Genomic DNA, 26,270 nt, shown 5'->3' on the forward strand with positions numbered 1-26,270 from the left:
CTTTCCTTAGACTCTCAATGTCCCATGTTCTCTCTTTAGCTTTCTTAAAGCCTCAGTGCTCAGACCTGCACTGTCCCATGTTTCCTCTAATCTCTAGCATAACTCAGAAGCAGCAGCAGCATAAAACCTTACTTCTAAAGTCTTCTTTTCTGTTCTTTAAAGTCTCTTTCCTTAGACTCTCACTGTCCCATGTTTTCTCTAATATCTAGCATAACCCAACAGTTCACTAATCAATCAACCCCAATCAAAAATCCCCCAATCAATGCCCCATCAAAAAACCTTCCATCAATCCCCTATCAAAAAAGAAAAAAAAAAAAAACCTTCAGCAAGTCTTTTATATTCAGTGGTAAACAAAGAGGTGGAGCAACAGTTCTTGGGGAGGGGCGTGACATTGTAACAAGAGAAACCTGTGTTCCTACTTCTATGAACATAAAACAACTTAGGAAAAGGAGCTGTGTTGCATTTTGCTTTCTTGCTCTCTTTTGCGGCTGGGGCCATGCCAAACTCAGCCTGTAGATCATTGAGCACAACAGTGCTTATGATAAGTTCTCACAGGCGTCTCATAATTCTCTCCCCACACCACATGATTCTTTTCTATTCAATCTAAGATTATGACCAAAACTGGAACATGACTGTGGTATTTATGACTACATCAGCAAATTTCCCCTGGGGAAGTCCATTTACCTGTGGTCCAGTGGGATTCTCATCATCATGAATTTGCATGACATGTAAACATGTCTAGTCTACCCACTGGTAACAAGGCTGTGTATTTTGTAAGCACCCATTTAAAAATGTCTCTGAAATAGGTGTTCTCTGAAATAGCTGCAGGAACAGGTAAGAAATGCAAGAAGGGGAAGGGGCTTTTCCTGAAAGAAATTGCCTTTCCTTGGCTTCACAGAATCTGAGTCTTGATTTCCTGGCAAGCTTGCTTGGCATCCTGCTGATGGCAGTCACAGCTATACAGGTGTGCTCTGGGTTTCAGGGCAACAGGTAGGTTCCTCCCTCTCCTGGAAGCCACTCCAGAGAGAGGGAAAAACATTCATAGCACTGGATCTAAGTAATGAACTTCCTCAACCCACCTGCACTCTGCTCCCTGACAGTACATCTTTTATGGGAGTAGAAAAGACCTGGGGGTTGGGTGACAGGAAAAGGAAGAGTCTCTGCAATGGGAAAGGGGAAAGAAAACAACAGAGCCAACTTTCCCATCCTAGTTCGAACCCACACTACAAACAGATACATTTTTCCACACTGGAGAATAATAATCCCTTTATCCAGCCAGTCTCGAACCTGATAATTGACTTCAGACCTTGGGTAGAAAGTAAGGAAGATGTGGGTAGATGGAAAATGGGGTGGGGATTAGAAGAAGGGAAATGTGGAGCTAACAAAAAGAAGATGGGGGTAGGTGGGATGGCTTAATGAAGATAGACTTCCCATATTCTGCTACCAACATGCTGGGGCAGCTTCCAAGAAGAGTCCTGAAAGAGGCAGGCCACAGCAGTGCGCCATACACTAGGCCAGGTTAGTTGCAAGGCCCTGGAAGTTCCACCTGGCACCAAGAAGTTCTTCCTTCCTTCTCTCCTACTCTGACAGACCTTCCATTTGTGTACCTGCCTACTGAGCACCATTTATTCCAGGCTAGCTGGGGGCTAAAGGGACTTCTATAAAGAGCCAAATATTTTCAAGTCTAAATAGCTTAGGTTTTGAAAACCACACAGTCTTTGTCATATCTATTCAACTCTGCCATTATAGCACAATATATTTGTGAATGAGCATACTTTATTTCCCTCAAACTTAATTTATGGACATTGAAATTTGAATTTCCTATAATCTCTGTATGTCATGAAATATTATTCTTCCGACCTTTTATAAACAGTTAAAAATACAAATAGTTAGCAAGCAAGCCATACAAAAGCATATGCCAAGCTGCACGTGGTGATGCACACCTGTAATCCCAGCACTCGGTACCTCCACAACCCCCACCTTGTGGAAAGAATACTGTTATCCCAGTCTGTAGCTAGGGAGTCTAGAGGCTTACAGCAGCAAAAGTGATTTGCTCAGGGTCACAGAGAAAGCAGCAGGAATGAGCCCTGAACACAGGCAGTCCGATTCCAAAGGTTGCCCCCTTTCTGTATATCATGCCCTGGATTCTAGAACTCTATCCTGCCTGGTGATGACAACAGATTGGGGAGAGGGGAGAAAATGTTATCACCAGCAGATCCCCCAACCTCCCTTTACCACTGGCTGATTAGACCCAGAAAGACTGACTTCTGCTATATACCATAGCACAAAAGCCTCCCACCCTCTGCCCTCCCAGCAACTGTCTGCCAGCAGGCTCCCATACCCCAGGCTCCTGGAGAAACACTGGTATGAAGTCTTCTCCCTCCCACATACAAAGGGCCAGTCCAGACTTACCAGAGGCAAGTCCGTCTCCAAGCAGGGTGCTAAGGATCACCAGTGGAAGGAACACTCCATGTCCCACAGAGACCACGGCAAATGCTGAGCTGCTCTTTGGTGCTATCCTGCCATGGCACATCTTTTATCCGTCCAAGTTTTTTAAAAAAGAAAAAATTTAAAGTCCAGAAGAATTCCAGCCAGGCAGGGTTAGACTCACCTGTAACAAATAAACAAAAATCAAGGACTTAAGAAAAGTAAAAATTTCAGCCATAAGTTAGTTAGAAGCAAGCACTTTAGTAAGGAAGCCATAATCACATACAAAGTTGAAAGAATTCTAGCAACTGAATCCCTACTGCCAGGAGAAAAGCACAGAAGTAGTTTTTCAGCTCCTTCTGGGGAGATGCCAAAGCCTTCAGCCAGCAACCATCAGCGTCCCATCCAGGAACCAAATACTTGTGATAGGGCCAGGAGTCATCTCTGGCTCACCTGGGTATCACCTGGACGTCCATCAGGCACAGCAGAGCTTTCAGACTATCTGCTCTGTCCTATCACTGGCCTTACAGGCTCCAACAGAGAGACACAGAGCTGCTATACCAGAGTCAGGCTCTGCCTTTGCTACTTGGACTCAGAACAAGTTCAACTAACCTAAGGGGAAAAAAAGAGAGAAAGAGCACATGTCTTAAAGGGAGAAATACACCGCCTAGAGAAGGAATGCAACACCAGGAGCCAAGGCCACAGCTGCCTGCTGACTGGCCAGAGGAGCCCCTGAGGATCTGACTCGACAGCCATGAATCTCAAAAATGGACCAATTAATCAAGGCTCACCCGACACACCTGTGACCAAAGAGGCCACATTTCTGTTGGCTGTCCCTGACAACGATAGGGGATGGAGGATGGGCTGTAGTGGTTAATTAGCCCCACCATTAGCTCTGGTTCAGATTGACGTCAGAAGAGTAGAAACCAGTATCTTTAAAAAATAAAACCAATCAGTGGTCAAGACTTTAAGGATTATTTTCTATACATCTGTAGGGAGGAAGCTGGGTTGATGATACATTATAATATGGGCCTATTATATTTTACTTATTTCATTTCATTTATCAGTTATGATTTTCTAGCTTACAGAAGGTATTCCAAATAATAAGACCATGCTTCCTTTTTTTTTTTTTTTTTTGGTGGGAATGTTTTTTAGCTTGCAAAAGCACCTCTAGTCCATTTTTGCTCTGATTATTTTGGTGGTGCTGAGGTTTGAACTCAGGGCCTCTTGTTTGTGAAGCAGGAGCTCTAGTTATTTTGGAGATGGGCAGGTCTCACAAACTATTTTCCCAGGTTGGCCTTGAACTGCAATCTTCCTGATCTCAGCCTCCCAAGTAGCTAGGACTGTAGGCATGAGCCACTGGCACCTGGCTCATACTTCCTTTTTTTAAAGTTCCACACATTCCCTTCTCCATTAATAAGACTACGTGCACAGATAAGGCAGCCTGCCATCCACAACCTTAATAAAAAGGATGGCCCTGAGACCGCCAGAGATATTAACCACACCTGACTTTAATCCACGTCTCAGGCCTTGACTAAGGCCCACATCCTCTTAGGAAGGACAACTACAAACAGCAATGTGAGTTCTCAGTCCAAAGGAGAAGTAGTTATGAAAGTCTTCAGTAAGCATTAGCCAGGGATCAAGAACAGAGCTAGCCACTGGTCTTCACCCTTTTCCCTTCAATAATTGTGACATTAGCATCTTCTGTCCCCAGCTTTTACCCAGGCTCCAGCTTGAGTCTTTAAAGCTGTAGACAGGGTGATTCATGGAGAGGTCCAGGGGAGGAGCCTGTGAGTGACCCAAACAGTACACAAAATTGTGTGTGGAATGTGTGTACATTTATGTGGAGGAGAATAGGAGAGTCAGAATGTCCTTCAAATCTATTTTCTCTATTGTGAATGTTGTGGCTAAGTCACAGAGCCTCTCAGCCTCAGTTTCCCAATCTGTGAAATGAGGATAGTTAACCATACTTTCTTTGGAGGGTTGATGTAAGGAATAGGTTCGATAAGTCTTCAGTAACCCCTGGCTGCTATTTCTGTGACGATCACCATTAACACCTGAGCGCTGCTTCTCATTGGCAGAGGCCAAAACCAAGGTCCAAATAGTGCTGCTAGTTCGGATACAGCCACACCAGGTAACCCTATGAGGCATTTGTCATCCCCTCAAGGCAACAACCTGGAACCATCAAGAATTCCATTTGTATGTGCCACATCACAGCACATGCACTGTACATATTTAAGTGGTGAGTAGATGAAGCTACATAAGATTGTGCTTAGGTGTCCTGTGAATGAATGCAGGTAATCAAGAAAGACTATCCACAGGAGCTAAGGCTAGACTGAGTTCTAAATGATGTGTAGGATGTGTCTACATGATCTACAGGTAGAGGGGAAAAAAAAGGAAAAGGAGGTACCAAATATAAGTGGATCAAAGTACTGTGGGAGCCAGCAGTCCTGGCAGAGGCTCAGGGAAGGGCTAGGCTAAGGAGTTTAAATGCTACCCTAAAAACCAGGTGGTGCCGGGTGCCAATGGCTTACACCTATAATTCTAGCTACCTGGGAGGCTGAGATTGGGAGGATTGAGGTTCAAGACCAGCCCAGGCAAATAGTTCGTGAGGCTCCCCCTCCAAAAAAAACCATAACAAAATGAACTGGAGGTGTGGCTCAAAAGGTAGAGCATCTGCTTTGTAAGCGTGAAACCCTGAATTCAAACTCTAGTCCCACCAAAAAAAAAAAGAAAACCAACCAGGTGACACAAGGATGGTAAGTAGGGAAGTTACATGACCAAATTCATTTAAGATCACTCTGAAAGGGATTTTAGAGAACTGGTGGGAGCAGAGAAGAGTTGTGGTGGCCAAATAATAAAGAATCTTAAATTTCGTATTTTACATGCAATGCCTTTGGAAGGCAACTTGATAATACCTGTCAAAAAAGCACACATTCTCTGATCTATCAATTCTACTTCTAGATCTGTCCTCAGAAGTCACTTCATGCAACGACATATATGCAGGATGTTCACTGTATTATTTGTAAAGGCAAAAGCCTGGAACAACCTTAAAATTCAAAGGAAGGCTGATTAAATAAGTTGTAGTACACTCAATATAACAGGATATCATGTGGTGGTTTTAAAAGGACAGAGCAGTTCAACCTATGGTAATATGAAGCAAGGTCTAAAATTAGTACGTGAAGAAAACCATTTGAATGCATGCTTGAATTTTTTGAGACAGGGTCTCACTATGTTGCCCAAGCTGGCCTTGAACTTGCAAGGGTGCCCAGGTTAACCTTGAACTTGAGATCCTCCTGCCTCAGCTTCCCAATTACTGGGATTAGAGGTATGTACCACCACACCAATTCATGCTTGTATTTTTAAAGAACACGTGTTGTTCACACACCTGTATACACTGAAATTCCTTGGGAATGATACATAAGAAACTGTAACTAACCATTGCATTTTGGGAGGGTTAACAGACAATGAAGGAGAAAAACAGTTTTCATTACCTATGGTCCATCTTAAATCTCCTTGAGTGCAGTATTGTGTACCCACATTAGCTATTCAAACAGACAAAATACAAATCAAGTTAATGTAACAAGGCCTTCCCACAGAGACCCTATCTCCTCCTCCAAGAAACTGATTGACATTAAATAAACTTCAAGAACCCGACTGATCCTTCTGCCAAGAATACAGTCACTCCAAGCGCTCAGCACTAGAGTCATCTCTGGAAGGAGTCCTCTTCTGACACTTTCTGCTGTGGCCAATCCCCAGAAGAACCAGCCTCTGTGTACCCTGCTAAGACTGCACCTTTAATAGGTCACAACGCCCATTTATTTATCTGCCTCACCTCATTGGACGGAGAGTTCTTTGAAGGCAGAGACTGCGAACTACTTAATTTGGAATCTTTAACAGCTAGCACAAGGCCTGGCACCTGACAAACAGGTCATAAATATTTACCAAGGTCATAAATACTGTGGGGAGGAGCCAGAACTGGGAAGAAGATACACATGCATGAGCTGATTTGTTTTGTTACACAAACAGCTGGCACTTCTCTTACTGCTTAAGCAGCCACCTGAGCCAAGGGACCAATTTCACCATGAAGTCTAAGATCTGGTCAAGTACAGAACAGACAGTGATGGAAGTAAGGACTGTGCAAAGAAAGAGAAAGGTAAATTGAGAGTAGTTGATGAAGCATTTGGATTACTGTTTCAAAAATAATAGAGGAAAGCCAACCATCCAGGCCCCACAGTGTCACTCACTACAGGAGAATCCAGTTACTGTGGGAGAGGGCTACACTGTAAATCTAATCAGTTTAAGAAATGATCTGCTTTGGGTTGAGGTGTGACTCAAGAGGCAGAATGCCAGCTTTGCAAACGCAAGGCCCTGAGTTCAAACTCCAGTACTAGCAAAAAAATCAAAAAAGAAAAAAGTGCTTTGAACATAGAATTAAAACACACACAAACACACACACACACACACACACACACACACACACGTGGCTTGAGCATATCAAGGGAAAAGAAAAATGTTTCAGAACAAATTAAAACTGGGTATTCATTACCCCTAGAGAAATTGTGAGGCTAAAACTTTGTTCAAAAGTGGGTGGGGAGATCCTGTCTGGGGGTTGGTGCCAGTCAGGGGGGAGAAGGAGGACATAAGGAAAGGGTGAAAGAGGACAAATATGGTAGAAATATGAAAATGGAACAATGAGACCTGTTACAAAACTGCTTACTTTTGTAAATGTTACAAAGTATCCCCAGTACAACAATAGCGTGCTAATAAAAAAATTTTCAAAAAGTTAGACAATGATGAGAAACACTTAAAAAGGGGGGACTAGGATCCATTTTACTTCAGTATTCTTTTGGTATGTTAGTGCCCACATCCTCTATTTTTTAAAAGTTATCATTAAAGAGAACTGAAACAAACCTCATTTTCAAAGCTAGCACTGAGCAATCCTCATAGGAATTTAATATCTGAACTTACAGGTGAGCAGAGGAGGAGGGGACTGGCTTAGGCCCTCCACTGCTATGAGCCAGCTGGCTGATCATAAAGGCTCTCTGGTTTCTGTTTCCATTGCTGAAAAAGGCCACAGAATTCTCCACTACTTCCACATTTCTCTTTATGTAATTCAGGTCTTCTTAGAGCAGTCCTCTCCCCTCCAAAACACAGGTGAGGAAGAGACATGAAAACCTGCATTCGTTCATCTCTCTGGTTTGAACTAGAGTGTCGGTCCCACAAGAGCAGAGGTGGGAAACCTGTGAACCAGCAACAGCAAGAGCTAGGAGACCGCATCCTGCTGAATGTGACACTCATTTCCAGTCCACACTGCACTTGAGCCATAGCTCTGACTTTGGAGAAGCCATTTATCTCTGCTTCTGTTTCTTCCTTTGTCAAGTGGGGCTGTTGCTCGCTTAACTATCTCAGTAAGCTTTTTTGGTAAGGCTCAAAAGGAACAAAGATGAGGGAATGCTCCGTAAATTAGCAAGACCTGGGGCTTCTATTTACGGTCTTAGCCAAAAGCAAAGACAGCAGAAAGTTACATTAGAAACCATGCCAAGCATGACAGGCTTCTGCTGTTAGAGAAAACCCACAACTCCAGCCCAAAGTTCACATAGTTTGCTATTGCCATAGATGCTTCCAGGTTAACCCAACAGCCTGTTAAGATTAAAGGTGCCCTGGAGTCACCTTCAAAACTGGCTCCCAGCCTAAAGAGGCAGAGCAGGGTGGGGCCAGCCATAAAACAGCCAGGGAACCCTGTTCCCTAGGCAGACTGGGCCTAGATCTCCTCAGTTCATGTGCCCAGCTGCCATCGGATCTGCCCTGTAGAGAATGCCACAGTCCTGCTGGAGACATGGGTTCATGTCCCACTGAGCTCTCTACCAGAGAACTGAGAGGGGTCCAACTCAGTTGGGTGTGGCTCCCAGCTACTGAGTGAGTAAAGTAAAAACCTCAGTTCACATGTAATTGTTAGAACAATTTATTTACTAAACCATGGCTTATCTGTCCAGTAGTTTAGGAGTGAGAACTGGGAAGAGAAAAAAACTTGAATCCTTTTCTTGCCTCAGGTTAAAACAGAACGAGAAGGTGGTATGGGGGTAAGAGTCTAGAACAAAAGAGTTCATTCCTGTGATCAACCATCTGCACCAACCGCCTTGCAGTCATGTAATGGGAGAAGACAAAAAGCAGTTTCCAAAGTGTGAACAGAATTTAACTACCTAATCATGTTTCAGAAATCCAAAGTTCCCCAGAGGGGAATGATAAGAAAAGTGACCTCACAGCAGGAGTATACTGAGAAACCCTTTTGAACATCAACTTAAATATTAATAATGAAAGACATGACTGTAAAATAGGTACAGTGTATGTGTGAAGGGGATACTAGTGGGAGGGGGAGGGGGAATGAAGGAGATTAAGGTGAGGGTAAATGGTTGATAAACTTCATACACAACCTCTTGCAACTGCTTTAAATGGGGCGGGAAGGGAGTTGAGGGGAAAGATGGTGGGGGTGATCTAACCAATATAAGCCTATTTGGAATTGTCACAATGAATCCCCTTGTACAACAAATATATCCTAATTTAAAAAAACAAAGAAGAGTGACTAGCCAGTCAAAGCTACCCAGGCCTTTTTCTCCCCTCCAAGTAATTGAAGAATGTCTCCCCTTTTACTCCCACTCACCCTGAAACCATCAGACTATACATCAAAAGAAGTGTGGCTCAAGTGGTAGAGCACCTGCTGCACAAGGCCCTGAGTTCAAACTCTAGTACCACCACCCCTGAAGAAAAAGACATATAAATACTTCCCATCACAGTCACTCAAAAAGGACAAAATCTTGTGGATGCCTTATATTTCTTTCTTCTGGGCATCAATGGATCGTTCCAATCCTGCTAACTTCTATTTCTACTGTGCCATTAAGTCTTGAGTATTTCAATAGACACAAATTCTGCTATTGGAATTTGAGATTCTTTTTAGCACAATGCTACAATCCTTTGACTCTAGCTCCTACACCAAAGGGAAAAACACCAACCTTTTTCTTTTCTTTCTTTTTTCTTTTGGTGGTACTGCGGTTTGAACTCAGGGCCTTATACTTGATAGGCAAGGGCTCTTCCAGTTCAGTCATGCCTTAGTCTTTTTTTCTTCTTTCAGACAGGGTCTCACTGTGTAGCCCAGGCTGGCCTTGAGCTTGCAATCCTCCTGCTTCAGCCTCCCAAGTGTTGGGATTACAGACATGTACACCACACTTGCTACAAACTTACGTTGAAATTTCACCCCCTCCAAATCATAAAAACTACTCTCAGCTTTCCTCTTAAGCTACCTAAAAGCCACTGTAGGGTGCTGAGGTTTTCCTGAGTTGCTTTGATGTTCCTTGATCCCTTGGCTTGCTCCCCATGTTATTATTCCCCAAGCGTCAAGCAAGCAGAAATACCAGAAGACATACTACCTTGTCCTCCTTAAGCCCTCACTTTCACAGTCACCGGTCTCTCTCCTAGAACCTAAACACGACTGCAGCAGGGACCTAAACACAGGAGACAGCATTAGGCCCAATTCCACCATTAAGCAGTGGTTTGGCCTCAGGTAAGTTAGCCAGTCTTCCCGGTGCTCAAGGATGGACCTAGATGGTCCCCACAAAGGCCCTTTCAGTTCTAAGGAACACAAAGTATTTTAGGGAATAGGAAGGGCCTAAAAACATTTCTTCTGAAAATGTAAGTCAACAAAAGTTCTGACTGGAAGGAAGACATGTTAGATGTATTCTCATTGTTCTGCATAAGCAGTCCTTCCCTTCCTCATTTTCCAATATCAATCTAGGATCTTCCTCCGTACTACACCAACCCAGGAGAGTACACTTTCCCATTTAGAGCTTAATCAATCCACCAGCACATTTGTACTGGCCATCCATACACAGTGTTCCTAAAGTGCTTTCCAAAAATAACAAATGTCTAACAAAAACCCAGCCTCCACACACACAAGGATCACTGCAGCACTGCAGGAACCCAGGGAGAAAGAACAAAAAGATGCAAGAAGGGCAAAGAGGAGAGAGCAACACAAGACAGACTGAGGAGAAGAACAAGGAGAGGGAGAGCACCTGGGAGCAGCAACTTGGCCTGCCATAAATTTCCAGCCTGAAGACAGGAAACCACTTTTCTAGGCCCAGCTTCAATTCACCACAGACTTGATGGGCTGGACTACAAAAAAACATTTCATTCCATGCCTCTGTTTCCTAGTCAATAAAAGAAAACAGTTCAACTAACTATGTCTCAGAGAGGCTGGGATCATGGCAGACCAGACCAGAATCTCTGGTCTATTTAGACATTATTAATTGGGTGGTCAAGCGCAGATTATTTTTAGTTCCCATCTGACAAAGTACACCCATTTCACTGGATCATTGTGAGATGGAAGGAGATAAGCATGAGATGAAGACGGGTGTCTGGAACTGTTGACACTCTAGTTAGTACTGTGAAGGTATCTGTTCTAGCAGGCTGTGACTGACCCCCAATAGACTCCCAAAGAGCATCCCTGCAGCTGGCTGGGAAACATATCCCCTGAGACTAGATTCAAAACACAAGATCAGCTCAGACAAAAGAACAGCCAACAGGTTAAACAAGTGAACTTCCTAGGTTTTTTCCAAACAAATTCCAAAAATGGTTTTTAAGATACTTCATTAGCACTACCCAGTCTTCCACCAATAATTACATATGTATTTGTAACAATACTAAAATAATATTAGTATCAGGGGACCTAGGGAATGTGTCTATACATATGCACACTCATTACCTCATTAAATAGGTGGTGTCCCATTTTACAGATAAATGGAATCTAAGGAATCTAGATGTCCCTCCCCATCCTGTCTCAACCTCAACCCACCCACCCCCAAGCCCCTCATCCTGCTTTCTCTACTAAAAAAGGGCTCTTTTGTTCTCCAAATAAAAACTCAAGCTCAGTTCCATCTTGCAATGACCAAGCACCCCTCTCCCTGAAGCTTGCTTACAGCTACTGAGACTTCATATACTGCATTTACCACAGGTAATCAATGCCTGCAAAGACCACCGACTCTGCCTTTCCTTGTGCCCCAGAGTGCTCAAAAAATACTTGTTGAATGAAGGGGGCGGGCAGAGGAACCCACAAGACATAGTTTATGCAGAAAACACAAGATGGCAAAGCAACAGCAAATATAAAACTGGAGGGAAAGGGCATAAATCCTCACGTTTTGACCAGGTAGCAAAACATGCTTGGCAGAAGTGGCTGTAGTTGGATGCTAGGCCCCAGAGATACATCTTTTGTGTCAGCACACCCTCTGTTTGGTTCCCAGCAGAGCTGAGTGGAACAAGCTTCAATACCCACTTTGCAAATAAAGTCTGGGAAGCTGATTTGGTCAATCTGACTTCTAAGGGCCCTGTGTTTCCAGTTACTGTACTGCAATTCAGCAAATATTTACTGGCTGTCTTCTGTGCAAGGTTTGGGTAATCAGAGAGATGAAGTGGGGCAATTCTTACTCTCAAGGAATTCACAGTATACTGGAGAGAAATAACACTCAAATTGGTACTAGGGCTCTAAAGGGTTATTTTAAATGCTGTGAGAAAGCAAAAGGAGTCAGGAACAAAGACTTCAGATGAGAGAAAGCTTTGAGCTGGACCTGAATTCATACACACATTAGCGAGCTGCCAGGACAGTGTTTTGCATGAAGATAACTCACAAAAAGATAAATACAAGAACAATTAACCAAAAAAAGATTGGGGGTGTGTATGATCATTTGGTCTACCTAGAACCACTGAATGTTGCTGTCTGGTAACAACAGATGACTATATCTATATACCTTCATGAGAGAGGATGTTTAGGAACTAGATTTTGGTTTTTAAGTGCTTAGAACTGTTCAGGAAACACCTCCTCCAGGTCAAAAATAGCAAACCCAAGGGAAAGGGCTGCTGCAGTTGTGTTTACTTTTTACCATCTCTGTGGATGGCTTTCCAAAGGCCCTATAATGGGATGGTATAAACAGGTCTGTGTCACTTCCTAGTTCTCAGGCCTTCTGCTACACTCTCAGTCTGGGAAGATTGCCTATTTAAAAATAAACTTTAAAAGCTCACTAAAAATCCCAATCCCAAACCACCTTTCCCTCTATTTCATTCAATTTCACTGAAATTAAAAGGGGCAGATAACAAGAAATGAGACAATAAGACCACAGAGAATGAATCCTCAGGTCAAAACAAAAAAATATGTGCTGAAGTGAGTTCAAAGTCAAGAGACCGGGATTCTACTTATGTCTTGCTTGTAACTAGAAAATTTGATTTTGAGTAAGCAAGATGCTTCATCTTTGCACAATAGCCGCTTCAGCATAATCTTAATACCCGTGTTACCCAACCTGTCTGGATCTCAATTTCCTTATCTGTGAAATGGCACCAATAATGTCTATTTCACAGGACTTTGTAAGTACCATATAGGGAAATGTACATGAACACTTAGCATAATGCCTGGCACATTATGAGTCAAGTACTACAAATGGTAATTACTGTTACAGTCATCACATCCATTATCATTGAAAACATAGGGCTGGAACACATGATCTCTACGTCAAGAGCTTCTTTGGCTCCAAAGCCTACGATTTTTTTAAGTCACTTTCTAAAGGTGCTGGACAAGAAAAGGGAGAAACTAGGCAAAGCATAACAGTTAAACATATACCCTCGGTCTGACATCAGGAACAGTAGGATATGATTATGGAATCTATCACTCTCCCCAATGGGAAGTCTTACCCATTTCTTACATTAAACCCACAGCATTGCAGCAAGCGCACCCACAATGCACTGCTTGTACTCCCATGAGTACCAAGGACAGCGCCTCTTGGACCAGCACAATCTGATTTCACCCACCTCACCTTTAACTATTTGAAGGATTTCCCCAGCAGCTGCTTAGGGCAGCCCTAAAAGACAAGGGTGGTGGCCAATCCACCCATTTCTAACAATAACTAATCCTCCCAGCACATATTTTTTCCTTTTTTGGCAGTACTGGGGCTTGAACTCATGGCCTTCACCTTAAGCCACTCCACCAGCCCTTTTTGTGTTAGGTACTTTTGAGATAGGGTCTCACAAACTATTTACCCAGACTGGCTTCAAACAGTGATCCTCCTGATCTCTGCCTTTGGAGTAGCTAGGATTACAGGTGTAAGCCACTGCTGCACGGCCAGGTATTTCTTTTTAAAAGAGTCATCTCCTTGATACAACTTTATTTATATTCTTTTTTTTTTTTTTGGCAGTATGGAGTTTGAACTCAGGGCCTCTCATTTGCTAGGCAGGCACTCTACCACCTGAGTCACTCCACCAGCCCTCTTGATACAACTTTAATGTGGCCAAAGACCTAAAGCCCTTTCCAAAAGTGAGTGTAACCAGGACTGATCACCTTTACCAAGGGCAAGGTACTGAATACAATTAAATTCAGATGAAATAATAAATGTTTTCATTCATTCATTCATTCATTCAGTGTCCTTGATGTGACAAATGTTATAGAGGATATCAAAAACAAATAGAATGGAATGAGAATAAAGAAGATGCTGTCTTAACCTGTTTTCTCTTGCTATAACTGACTGTAGTCTTTCATGGTTCTGAAAGCTGGGAAGTTCAAGATCAGGCGGCCACATATAATGAGTCCTTCTTGAAGGTAGGGACTATCTGTAGAGTCCCAAGGCAGCAGAGCATCACATAGCAACCCATGACATACTAGTTCAGATCTTCTCCTCCTCTTCTTCTAAAGTCACTAATGCAATCATACGTTGTCATCCTCAGGACTTCATCTAATCCTGATTACCACCTAAAGGCTCACCTCCACCCAAACCTTAACAGATGCCTAGGTTTCTGTCCTAAGTGACTGAATAAGATGGCAGAAGCTACCACAGAAGAAAAAGAACACAGGAGAACATGCAGCTCTGGACATAGAATATAATGAATTTCAGATTATTCTTGGGCATGTTGAATTGGAGGTACCTGAAATACATCCAGTTGAAAGGCCTACCAGGCTTGAGACACTGCCCTGGTTGTAACCATGAAAAATAGATGAGCTCAGATGAGCACTATGGCTCGCACCAATAACCCTCGCTACTTGGGAGGCTGAGATAGGGAGGATCATGGTTGGGGGACAGCCTGGGCAAACAGTTTGTGAAACTTCATCTCCAAAATAACTAGAGCAAAATGGACTGCAGGTGTGTATCAAGTGGTATCGTGCCTGCTTTTCAAATGTGAAGCCCGGAGTTCACACCTCAGTCCCACCAAAAAAAAAAAAAGAAAAAGATGAGCTCACCTAGGAAAGAGAGTTGGGTGCAAACATAAGAGAGTAAAGAACCAAAACCTGGAAAGAACAGTAGTTTGTAAAGGGCATACAAAGGAAGGAGAGCCCATCAAAGAAACTCCAAAAAGTACAGGGAAACCAAGATCCTGACCATCACAGATGTCAAGGAAAGGGCAAAGAAGCATTATTCACAATAGCTACTCTATGGAAATAGCCAAGATGCCCCACAACTGATGAATGAATTAAGAAAAGTTGTTATTTATATACAATGGAATTTTATTCAGCCATAAAGAATGAAATTTTGTCATTTGCAGGTATGTGGGTGGAACTGGAGAGCATCATCTTAAGTTAAGTAAGCCAGGTTCAGAAAGCTAAAGGCCACAAATTTTCTCTCATATGTAAAACATAGGCCTAATACAAATAGAAGCAATATTATGAAAAGAGAGAGGGCAAAAGAAGAAAGTTAAGAATATGGTGAATATGGCTGATGTGCTTTCTATACAAAAATGAATACAGAATTTTTAAACCTATTGAAATCACAATAAGGGAACTAAGGTAAGAGAAGAAAAATAGAGGGGATGAACCAATTCGGATTATAATATATACAAGGAAATACCACAATGAGACTCCCTATATATCTATCCTAAACAAACAAAAATGTCTTTTTTCAAAAACTGAGAACAGGAAGGTAAAACAGGTCATCTGGGGATTGACACCAGTGGGAGGGGAGGAGGATATAAGGAAAGGGTATAGGAGAGTGAATGTACTAGAAATATTATGTATTTATGTACGAAAATGGAAAAATGAGGCCTACTGAAACTATTTCAGGAATAGAGGGAGGGGGAATAAAAGAAAATGATGGAGGTGAATTCAACTATGTTGTAAGAACTTTGGTAAATGTCACAATGTAACCCCAGTACAATTTAAAAAAATGGAAAGGGGCAGAGAGAGACAGATTCAATGAAGATGTAAGGAATAGCAAATGCAGAAAAGGTCCAGTAAGACGAAAACTTTAAAAGGTTCATTAGATCAAACCTCTAGTAGATTACTGGGAACCCCATGGGGAGAAGTTTCATTAGAGTGAAGAACGATCACATCAACTTTAACATGAATTCAAAGTGAAAAAGTGGACAAAATAATTGCAAAACTATTTTGGAAGAGGGGATGGAAAGAGAGAAGACAGACAGGGAAATAGAAGGGATTTGTATCTAAGCTAAGCTATTTTAGTTAAAGCCTCCTGAACTGGCCAGAGAGTTCAGAGAGCCCCCAGGGAGAGTGTCTCTCTCTCTTTTTTTTAAATAGTAAAAGTAAAAGTAAAGCTTATTAGAAAAGACTATACTTTCAACAGACTGTGACAACCCCAGGGAGAACATCTCTGAACTAACATTTCCACACACAATAGTTGGCAAAAGCTAGCAAAAGGCTGGGAGTGTAGATTAGACAGGAGCCCACTTCTTTAGTGTTCAAAAACAAAAAAGCGTCTCCAGCTCATCATTCCCTCCCTTGAATTGCTACCACTTCTTCAGGATTCATTAGTGGGGAAAACAGTCAACCTAATAGCAGAGCCAAAGAAGTGACCTCCCTAATGCCTTTCAGACCTCGGGCCCTCCACAAATATGGTTCCAGTTTCTGCCATTTCCTTTCTACATAAATGTCACCAGAGTATTTTTCCCCGAACTTCAGGTCTTCACCTCCATCTACTGAAGCTTAACAGCCCCAATGAGGTGCATGCTCAAGCCAAACAAGAAATCAGTTTTCTAGCCCCACATACTCTCCATCTTGTTTAAGTTCCAGTAAGCCTCCTAACTTACAACCAAACCATGATTCTTCCTGTCCTCTTCTTCACAAATTACCTAAACTTCCTGTACGCTGTCAAGGGTGGACAATGAGGCCCAAACAAAAACAAGAAATAGGAACTTGCCAACTGTTCCTTCCCTGTAATCAAAGAATCCCATAGTCCTGCCCCCCAGCTATGCCCTTGCATGACCCCTAATAGCACAAAGTCCTCCACCATGACCCACATGTTCTTGTCCTAGTCCCAATCACACATCAGTTCCCTCCACCTAGGGCCTTAACTCAAGAATGGAGAGGAATCTCATTAGGCTAATTCATCTTAAATCTTGAAATAGAGACTCCAAAAGTAATCTCAAATATGTCAAAGTTCAGTCAGAGGCACCCAACAAAGAACTTCATTCTAGCACAGGGGAGGCAGAGGCAGGAGGACCATGAGTTCAAGGCCAGCCTGGGCTATATAGCAAGACACTGCCTATAAATTAAAAAAAAAAAAAAAAAAAGTGGGGGCAGGGAGGAATGAGGAGGAGGAAAAATACTTCATAAAGTCTGAATAATACCCTGAAAAATATTAAGAGGGATTATTTTTTTTGACTATTACAAAACTTTATTTAACAAAAAAGTTAATATGAAAATGTACACAACACAATTTTTACTTCATAGTAAAACAGGCCCTTTGGAGAGGGCACGTGGATTTCTCTGCTGAACTGTCATCATTTAAACTCGTTCCAAAGCTTCTAACATGAAGATACTATTTCCTCGTATTACCACCATTCCAATATTGTTCTGTTGCCCACTAGTTGCCATCTCCACACATCCATCTATCACAAGATTCATAAAGGGATCAAATCCCTGCAATATTCCTTGGACATGTCTGCCACCATTTAATTTCAATGACAATTTCTTGTCCATAAATTTTTTTAGCTCGGGAGGGTGTGCTTTACTCATGGTGTCTACTCAGCGGGAAGAGGGATTATAATACACACATAGCCAATGAAGAAAAAACATCATAAATTAGTGAATGAATTTGGTATTTCCCTCCAGACAGTTTCTGAACTCATTTCTAATCCACTTTAAGGAACTCACTGACTTTATTTAACACACACATACATTGAGCACCTACCTATAAGTACTAGAGTCCATTAGAGAGATACAAAGTATAAAAGCACAAACGCTTTAAGAGTTAACCCATTTCTGTGTATTGTGTATGTGTAAAAGACGCATAAAGATATAACTGAGCCAAGTGCCAGTGGCTCACATCTGTAATCCTAGCTACCTGGGGGACTGAAATTGGGATGATCGTAGTTCAAGGCCAGCCGAGGCAAATCATTTGAGAGGCCTCCATTTCCAAAATAACCAGAGCAAAATGGGCTGGAGGTGCAGCTCAAGCAGTAGAGCACCTACTTTGTAAGCTCGAAGCCCTGAGTTCAAACACCTCAGTACCACCAAAAAAAAAAAAAAAAGAAATAAAGAAAAAAAAAGAATGAACTAAAATATGAAGAAGCAAGTGAAAAGACATAGGAGATATACAGTAAATAGTCAATGTGTCAAAGACAAAACAGGAAGGTAGACTGGAGTCCAGAAGAGGGAAGTGAAACAGATTATTATAGGGTCAATCAGTGTGGTCTAATGAATTGTGTGTGGGTTTCAGAGTTACACAAAGGGGGAGTTCAAAATCCGGACTCTGCCTTTTGCTTCTTGAAGAGCCTAGGCATGCTGCATTATTGCTGTGAGCCTCTGTTTGGTCACATATACTTCACAGAATTGCAGAGTCACTAATGCACACATTTTAAAAAATATATATAGTATATATATCTGGCAGAGAGAAGGTCAAGTAAGATGGAGGGGCCAACCACACACAGACTTAACACTCTCCCCTCTGTCCCACAAAGGGCTGTCTGGTCCTGTCTCATGGATAAGCAGACAGCTAAGCACTTGCTGTTTGCTCATTGTGACTAGTTAGCTCAATTGGTTCCTTGGTTTTAATAAGTCCTTGGTCAGAAGTACAGGAAGAAGGCTCCAAGTGTCCATATGCCACATTCATACTAGGGTAACAACTGGAAACATACACTCAAGTCTGCTAAGAAAGCACAGCATTACAAAATGAGTAAAGCTGCAGATTATACCATGTGCAGCATGAGCCTAGGGCATGCTATTTTTCTGGATCCAGTAGGTGTTCAAAAACTGGAAAACTGACATGATCTGAACTTGGTTGTGAATTCTCAATGAAATCTTAGATTCAAGTTTCAACAAGTGAACAAAGAAGGAAATGACATCTAAGGTTACACACTTGTTAGAGGAACTTTCACTTTATTCATGATGGAATAGCAAACTAGATTTATTCTGCTTTTTTAAGTTAACTAGAACGCCAGAAAAAATAATGGGCATTGGACAACAGTTAGTACAGGGCACTGATCCTTAAGAAAAGGGAAAGAAACACAGTGAATTCCTCATAGTGTCCCAGCTAACTTCCTAGAGTTCTAGACCACAGGGTAGGAAAGACATTGTTGAGTGTTGCAGCAATCTGTGTCAAGCTGGGAGCCTGGAGAGGCCAAGGTGGCCAGAATTTGCAAGGCAAAGTAACTGAGAGTAAGGAACTGCAAAGAGAAAAGTCTCTAGAGATCTTCAAAGATCCCTGCATCCTTTTGGGTTTTTAGCTGAGTACTGATCTGTGCTTGCCTGTGAGGAAACTAGTAAGGCTGGGGAAATAACCACTGGAAGGAAGTGAGCAGCACAACTCCAGAGCTCACTCAGAGCCAAAGCTAGTTCATGCTCCCACCAGCAAAAGCAGAAAAATCTTGGGTGGAATCTTTAGAAGGTCCCCTTGCAGTGGGACCATTTTAGCCCTAGACCAAAAGCTGTCATGGATTAGCCCCAACAAATCAGAAAAGCAAGCCTTGAGAGGATCAAACCAATTCCAAGTAACTCTGAGAACAAAGCCCAAAAGTACATACTTAGGGAAAACAAAAAGTTTCAGCACACAGCAAGGTAAAACATTCTGGCTTCCAACCAAAAATTAACAAGCACCGGGCTGGCGGAGTAGTTCAATTGGTAGAGCACCTGCCTAGTAAGCACGAGGCCCTGAGTTCAAACCCAAGTACCACCACAAAAAAAATAAATTAACAAGCATACACAGAAACAAAAATTTGATCTAGAATTAGGAAAACAATCAAGAAATAGAAACAGAAAAAGAAATTACACAGATCATAGAACTAGTAGACAAAGATACTAAAAATCTCTATTTTAGAGCTGAACATGGTGGCACAATGCGTATAATCCCAGCAGTCAGAAGGCTGAGGAAGGGCCTCACCATGTGAGACTCTGTCTCAAAAAAATTCTATTATAAATATACTCCATCTGTCCAAGAGAGAAGAGGAAGGCATGAGTATGATGGGAAGATAATTTGGAGATATTAAGAAAATTCAAATCTAGAGGGAAAAATAGAAATATCTGAATTGAAAAGAATATAGATAGGACAGATAGACGATGTAGAAGAAACAATGAACACAAAAACATAGCAAAAGAAACTATCCAAAATGATATGCACAGAGATCAAAAAGAAAAACAAGACCAACCAAAAGAACAAAACTGGGCAGAATCAACTGTAGGACAATGTTAACCAGACTGACATAACTGGAGTAGGGAGTAAGTAGGGAGAGTTAGTGAGGCACAGAAATATTTTCAGGACAAGAATGGCCAAATATTTTTGAAATTTGATGAAAATGATAAAGCTACATCTCTAAGACAATTGATCAAACCCCAAGCAGAAGAAACACAAAAAGAAAACATAAGGCACAGCTGGGCATGGTGGCTCACACCTATAATCCTAGCTACTTAGGAGGCAGAGATCAGGAGGATCACGGTTTGAGGCCAGCCTGGGCAGAAAAGTCCAAGAGACCCCACTTCAACCAATAAAAGCTGGGTACGGTGGGTGGCACACACCTCTTATCCCAGCTTAGCAGGAAGCATAAATAAGAGGGTTTTGGTACAGGCTGGCTCCAGCATAAAGCGAGACCCTATCTCATAAATAACCAAAGCAAAAAGGGCTGCGGGAGTAGGTCAAATAGTAGAGCGCCTGCCTAGCAAGCATGAGGCCCTGAGTTCAACCCCCAGAAACACAAAAGAAAAACAGAGGCACATAATAACCAATGATAAAAACAAAACCTTAAAAGCAGCTGGGATTTGGGGAGTGGGAACAGACACGCTGCATATCAAGGAACAGAGAATTAGAGCAAACTTATTGTCAGAAATAATATAAGCCAGGAGGCAATGGAGGTTCCACTCACTCCATCACTAATACTTCTTGTATAGTCAAGTATTTTTTAGGGATACCGAGTGCTGAGCACAAGGTGGGGACCCGATGGCCTGAAGAAACATTGCAAGCATTCTGAGAAGTGAAAAGACGTAAAGATCCTTTCTTAGACTCACACAAAAGGGTTTTACCTATGGCCTCAGAACATTACAGACTACAGCACTGCTCTATCTTACAATAATGCTTCACACACCAGAAAAGAGTCAGGAAAGGTCTATCAGAAGATTCATCTCATCACAGAATAAAATCAAGTCAGAAAAAAAAAAAAGAATGAGGTAGCCTACCAGACTCAGTTGTGAGAAAGCCTCCTTCCCTTCAAGTATAGACAGTTGTTGGTTAATGTGTCACTACAAATTCAGATAAAATCTTTTTTTCTCAAAAATGGAAGAATGTTCCTTGTGCAGAAGCAGATAAGAACAACTTAAGATGGAAAGAGAATTACTCAATCCTTAGCTATGCAACCAAGCCCAGGGCAGCAAAATCTCCTTCTCATAAAATAGCCTGGGCTGGTGCCCCATCCTTCAGAGTCCAGCCTGGGTTCTACACCCCAGAGGAAGCATGAAGCCGGCAACTCACTGTTCTGTGAATGTTAGTTTGCTTCCCCACATGGCAATGTATGGAGGTAATTTTTGTGATTGTGATACTTGGGAAGGGGTATCTAATAGTTAAGGCCAGGGTGCTGCTAAACATTCTTCCATGTAATGTCCAGCCACCCAAAATAAAGAATTACTTGACCCAAAATGCCAAAAGTGCTGCCATTGAGACCCCTGGCCTAACCAAGGAACTGCTGAGCTGCAGAGATGTCAGGAGGTCTACCTTGGTGGTACAAACAGTGTGAATTTCCCTCAGACCACAGGAAAGCTTCCATCCTACCACCAGTCCCCAAATCAACATTCTGATCATCTCACTGCCCCCAACTTGAATCTACTGAGAGAGGCACCTGTGAGCGAAAGACATCTGGCTTTTTACACCAGTTCTGTTGCTGGCCATGACTCTGGACATGTCATGAAACTTTTCAGGACCCATTTCCTACTAAGCAAAATCAAGGAATTGGAAAAAAATGATTTAAGAGTTCTTCTACCTCTAAAATTCTATTTTAAATGTTAGATTTGGCCTGGCATAGTGGTACACACGTATAATCCCAAATACTTGTAGTTCAAGGCCAGCCAGAACAAAAAGTTATCAAGACCCCATAGTTCAACAAACAAGTCAGGCATGGTGGTACATTCTATAATCCCAAGAATTACAGAACATAGGTAGGAGAATCACAGTCCAAGGCCAAACACGACGCTCTGAGTTCAAAGCCCAGTACTGCAAAATAATTAATTAGGAAATGCTAGGTTTGGTCTTACCTACTTACAATGAACCACAGAGAAAGGACATGTATCCAGTTCTGTGAGTATACACCCCCACCCTCTGAAGGAGAGGTTCTTACACTGTGGAAATTAAGGGAACACACAGAAGCCAGAAGCTAATCTAAGAGGATCCCAGGAAAAGGATCTGCAGACACTGGTCCTCAGGTCTAAAATGTGGAGGTCAGTCCCAACCTCCCTCCTGTCTTCCTCAGGTAAATCATAAAGAGGTGGCAGGAGGACTGGACCTTGCTATTCCAACTATGGTGCATGGAAGAGCAACGTTGGCATTACTGGAGCTTGCTAAACACAGGAGCTTCAGTCTTCACCACAGATTTACAGAATCAGAATCGACATTCCACAGGTGATTCTTATGCCAGTTAAGGTTTGGGAGGTCCTGCTTTAGGGTTTGCTGATTTCTTAATGCTCACTTTCTAGTCCCTGTTTGTGAACTCTTCACTTAGTAAAAATGGCTTTTAAGATTCTATCTAGCAAGGCATAGTGGCTCACCCCTGTAACTAGCTATTCTGGAAGTGAAGACAGGAGGATTGTAGTTGAGGCCAACTCGAGCAAAAAGTTAGGGAGACCTTACCTCAAAGAATAATCGGGTGAGGTGGTACATACTGTAATCCCACCTACTTGGGTAGTCAGAGGTAGAAGACTTGTAGCCAAAGCCAGACAGGGAAATAGCTCAAGACTCTACCTGAAATACAAACTAAAGCCAAAAAGGGCTAGGGGCATGGCTCAAGTGGTACAGCACTTTCCTAATGAGCACAAGGCTTTGAGTTCAAAACCCCAGTACCATAAAAGAGTCTATCCAAATTCTCCCCTAATCTCACCTTGCACAGTTTACCTATATTCATACAAACACATACCAGCTCAGAACCTTCAAACTCAGAATCACCAAGAGTGATGAGGGCAGGTTACTTCCTCCTTTTATTTTTGCCCACACAAGGCCAGAAACAGACAACACTGGAAGCACAAGCTAAATTACAGTCAGTGATTCAGCCCATACCTACTGATCAAAGATTCCCCAGAAGCTGGAATAGAAAACAGAGTGGCGAACCCAAAGACAAACTCTAGTGGGAGGAGATTCATCACTAGCATCTGAACAGGAATCAACAGGAGCCCAAAGTTTCTAAAGTCCATTTTTGAGGTTATGTTTTGGTTTTTTTTGTTGTTGTTGTTGCTGCTGTCTTGGAGCAACAAGACTCTTGAAGGCCTGGACAAAAAAGCAAAACACACACAGAGTAAACAAAAAATTGCAGCAAGGGCTCTCCCAACAGAGCAGTAAGGGCAGCAGCTGGAATAAAACCAAGCCCTGGAAGAAGTGAAGTGTAACAGAGCACTGGAACAGGAGACAGACTGGGGAGTGGGGCCCGACCCTGCCATGCAGCCAATGCCCTGAAGAAGATTAGGTTGCTGCTCACCCCACAGTCCCTCCCCGGCTCAGGTCCCTCACCACAAGCAGCAGATGGCCCAGCCCCAGGCAGCTGGCAGAGCATAGCAATCTGCACATGCCTGGGGCCCCACCCCCAGGGCTGGTGACTGACAGGAGGACAGAGTCAAGGCCCACCTCTTTTTACAAGAGTGCTCTGGCGCTGGGGGCAACAACTTTACCCAATGCCTTGCCCCAGTGAGGCACAGCTCAAAACAATGCAGCATTATCCAAGGTTCACTAACACCCACACAGTTCAGGAAGAGAGCCTGGGTGGGGTGAAGAGGCTGGGGTCTGGGGAAGGATCCAGCACAGCTCCCAGAGTGCACTGGGGTGTGCTGGTACAGGGGGTGGGATGTCATTCATTCATTCAACAGTCATTCCTTCAACATTTACTGTGTATACATCACATTCCAGGCACTGCACTAGCTACTAGGAAAACAGTGGTGACAGCAGACAATCTGCCCTCAGGAAGCTCCCAGTAAGGTCAGGGCAAACAAGGAAACAGATGGTCATACAATGGGGAAGTGCTGAGCACAGGGCAATATGGCAGCACAGAGGAGGGGCACCCATACCAATCCAAACTGATGCTGGCTGCTTTAGGAAGGTTAGTCAGGAAAGAAGAAAGGGGGAGGCGGGGGTGGGGTGGGGGGGTGGAGCATTCCAAGAAGAAACAACAAAAAGAGAACTGGGAACTGCCCCAGTCCTTGATGCTTCTAGTCACCTTCACCAGGGCAAAATCCTGGTTTGTCATGGGATCCTAACTAATTTAAGAAACTGTTCAAGAGAGCGATCATGACTTACCCAGGGGCACAGGACTTATGAATGGATGAGTCAAAACCCAGTTCCCCAACCTCTCACTCAGTTATCTCCCAATCAGACTCTGACCACAGCTGACTGAGCCCTCTGGGACACAGTGGCAGCCCCAGCACTGCTCTCACTGGGCTAAATCTATTCTGAGCACCCCAGGAGTGGCTCTTACTGGGGGCCTCTGCCAGATTAGAAAGTCAATAGCACAGGCCTACAGGAATTCCACCGGAGTGGCTACCAGCCTCTTCTGGAAAGGAGGCAGAAAATGCACACAACAGTACCCAAGATAGGATATATATGTGTGTGTACATAATTATCAGAAATTGGTTTCCCTTGGAAATGAAAAAGGGTGTTCTAGAGGTGAGGAAAATTATCTGCCAATACAGAACAGGAAATGAGTCTGAGGTGTGCCAAACAAAGCAGGTTTAATTAAGACTCCTCCACCCTGTTCCCATGAGCCCACCTCCTCCTCTGACTGGTCACAATAACCTAGGTATATAAGAAGCAGTCACTTCAAGGAAGCTGCCTGCCTCCCTCTGGGCCTAGTCTTCAGGGATGTGCTATCAGCCTCCAGACCAAGCCCCTAGATCATCACCTCAATCCTCTATGGCAGGCCCCAGCCCCCAGCCTTCCACCCACTCTGGATCAGAGTATGCAGAGCAGAAGAGAGCAATCATTAGGTTTGAGTAGAACCCACTACAGAATCTAAATAGAAATCACAATTATCTAACTGCCAAGGCAGAATTCCTCCTGTGCTTGTAACAAAGCCAAGCAGCATGCCAACACCTAGCTAGCTGGCAGAAGCCATGGAGAAAGAGGCTAATGGATGTAAAGGTTAAATCCATTTACTAGCCCATTTCTTGCCTGGTTGTCTCAGCTCCAAGACCTTGAAGCAAGAAATATTTACTGCCCAAAATGTCCTCAGAATGACTTTGATGCACACAAAGTGTGGGGACTGACAGTGCTGCTGAGTGGTAAAGAACTTGCCTAGCATGCACAAGGCCCTGGGTTCCATCCCCAGAACTGAAAGAGGGAAAAATGGTATTTCACAAAGGCTGGCCCTGGCCTTCAGGGCCAACAACAGCAGAGGTGTTGTAAGAAAAAAAGGGGCTGTCAGCAAAACTGACTCAGGTGCTGAAAAGCCATGTGTGGTCTAATACAAAGAGGTCATAAGAGGTATCTTGTGTCCTAAACTCCTTCACATCTACCAGAAGCCTCTGGGTAGAGGTGAGGATGTTCACATGTGTGTGATGATTCCATAGCCAGACTTCCTTCTCTGCCAACAACACTTCAGAACTCTGCCTTCCTGAAAGGCAGACAAATGCAATTTCAATTTCCAGAGAACTTCTTGTTTTCTCTCTTTCTCTCTACTTTATAAAACAGATGAATACTCCCCTAGGGGAAAAGCAGCTGTAAATACAGAAGAGGGTGAAAAAAGATGCCTGCTATGAGTTCCAGAAGAATCACTGAACTGTTGTAAAAGGCCTTCTCAAAAGAAGCAACACAGCCCATTCCAAACAGAAAACACACAGCTTCATTCAGAGCACTTCTCTAAAGTGCAACATCTGGGCAGTTGAGGTCTCTACACTCCTCAGCTGCTTTCTCCTCCACTTGACATTAAGACACTCAACTATAAAGTAAGCTAGCAATTTTCTCCCTTAGAAAGGGAGAAAACCTTGGAAAGAACTAGATCACAGCTGGGCATAGTGGTACATGCCAAGTAATCCCAGCACTCAGGAGGCTGAGGCAGAATGAGTTTGAAGCCAGCATAGGCTACACAGTGAATTCAGGGCCAGTCTTGCTTACACAGCAATACCCTATCTCAAAAGGGGGTGGGGGATAAAGGGAGAGTGAGTGAGTGAGTGAGTGAGAGAGAGAGAGAAGAAC

At 43.0% G+C, this 26,270-nt stretch overlaps 2 protein-coding genes across 10 annotated transcripts in view; both read right to left on the minus strand.

Moving 5' to 3' along the window:
• The window catches only part of Susd6 (sushi domain containing 6), a 97,971-nt gene that overhangs the window by 51,102 nt on the left and 20,599 nt on the right, over window positions 1-26,270 (minus strand). For 6 of the 9 annotated variants that reach the window (XM_074067694.1, XM_020163153.2, XM_074067688.1 and 3 more), the window contains exon 2: window positions 2,413-2,611. In XM_074067694.1, coding sequence (XP_073923795.1) covers window positions 2,413-2,533 — 121 coding nt within the window. In that variant the 5' untranslated portion in view covers window positions 2,534-2,611. Of the gene's footprint in view, window positions 1-2,412; window positions 2,612-2,713; window positions 2,854-2,880; window positions 11,220-26,270 lie in introns of those variants that run through there. The other 3 variants (XM_074067690.1, XM_074067689.1, XM_074067692.1) reach the window with 3 other exon arrangements.
• On the minus strand, window positions 11,289-17,843 carry LOC109686001 (small nuclear ribonucleoprotein G). The gene has a single exon (XM_074067696.1). The coding sequence runs from the start codon at window positions 17,417-17,419 to the stop codon at window positions 17,189-17,191; it is 231 nt and encodes a 76-aa protein (XP_073923797.1). The 5' UTR covers window positions 17,420-17,843; the 3' UTR covers window positions 11,289-17,188.

This window comes from Castor canadensis, chromosome 3 (genome assembly GCF_047511655.1).
Source record: "Castor canadensis chromosome 3, mCasCan1.hap1v2, whole genome shotgun sequence".
Lineage (NCBI taxonomy): Eukaryota > Metazoa > Chordata > Mammalia > Rodentia > Castoridae > Castor > Castor canadensis.

Bases quoted from the DNA above. Each gene is read 5' to 3' on its own strand.
- LOC109686001 (XM_074067696.1), bottom strand. From the start codon at position 17,419: ATGAGTAAAGCACACCCTCCCGAGCTAAAAAAATTTATGGACAAGAAA.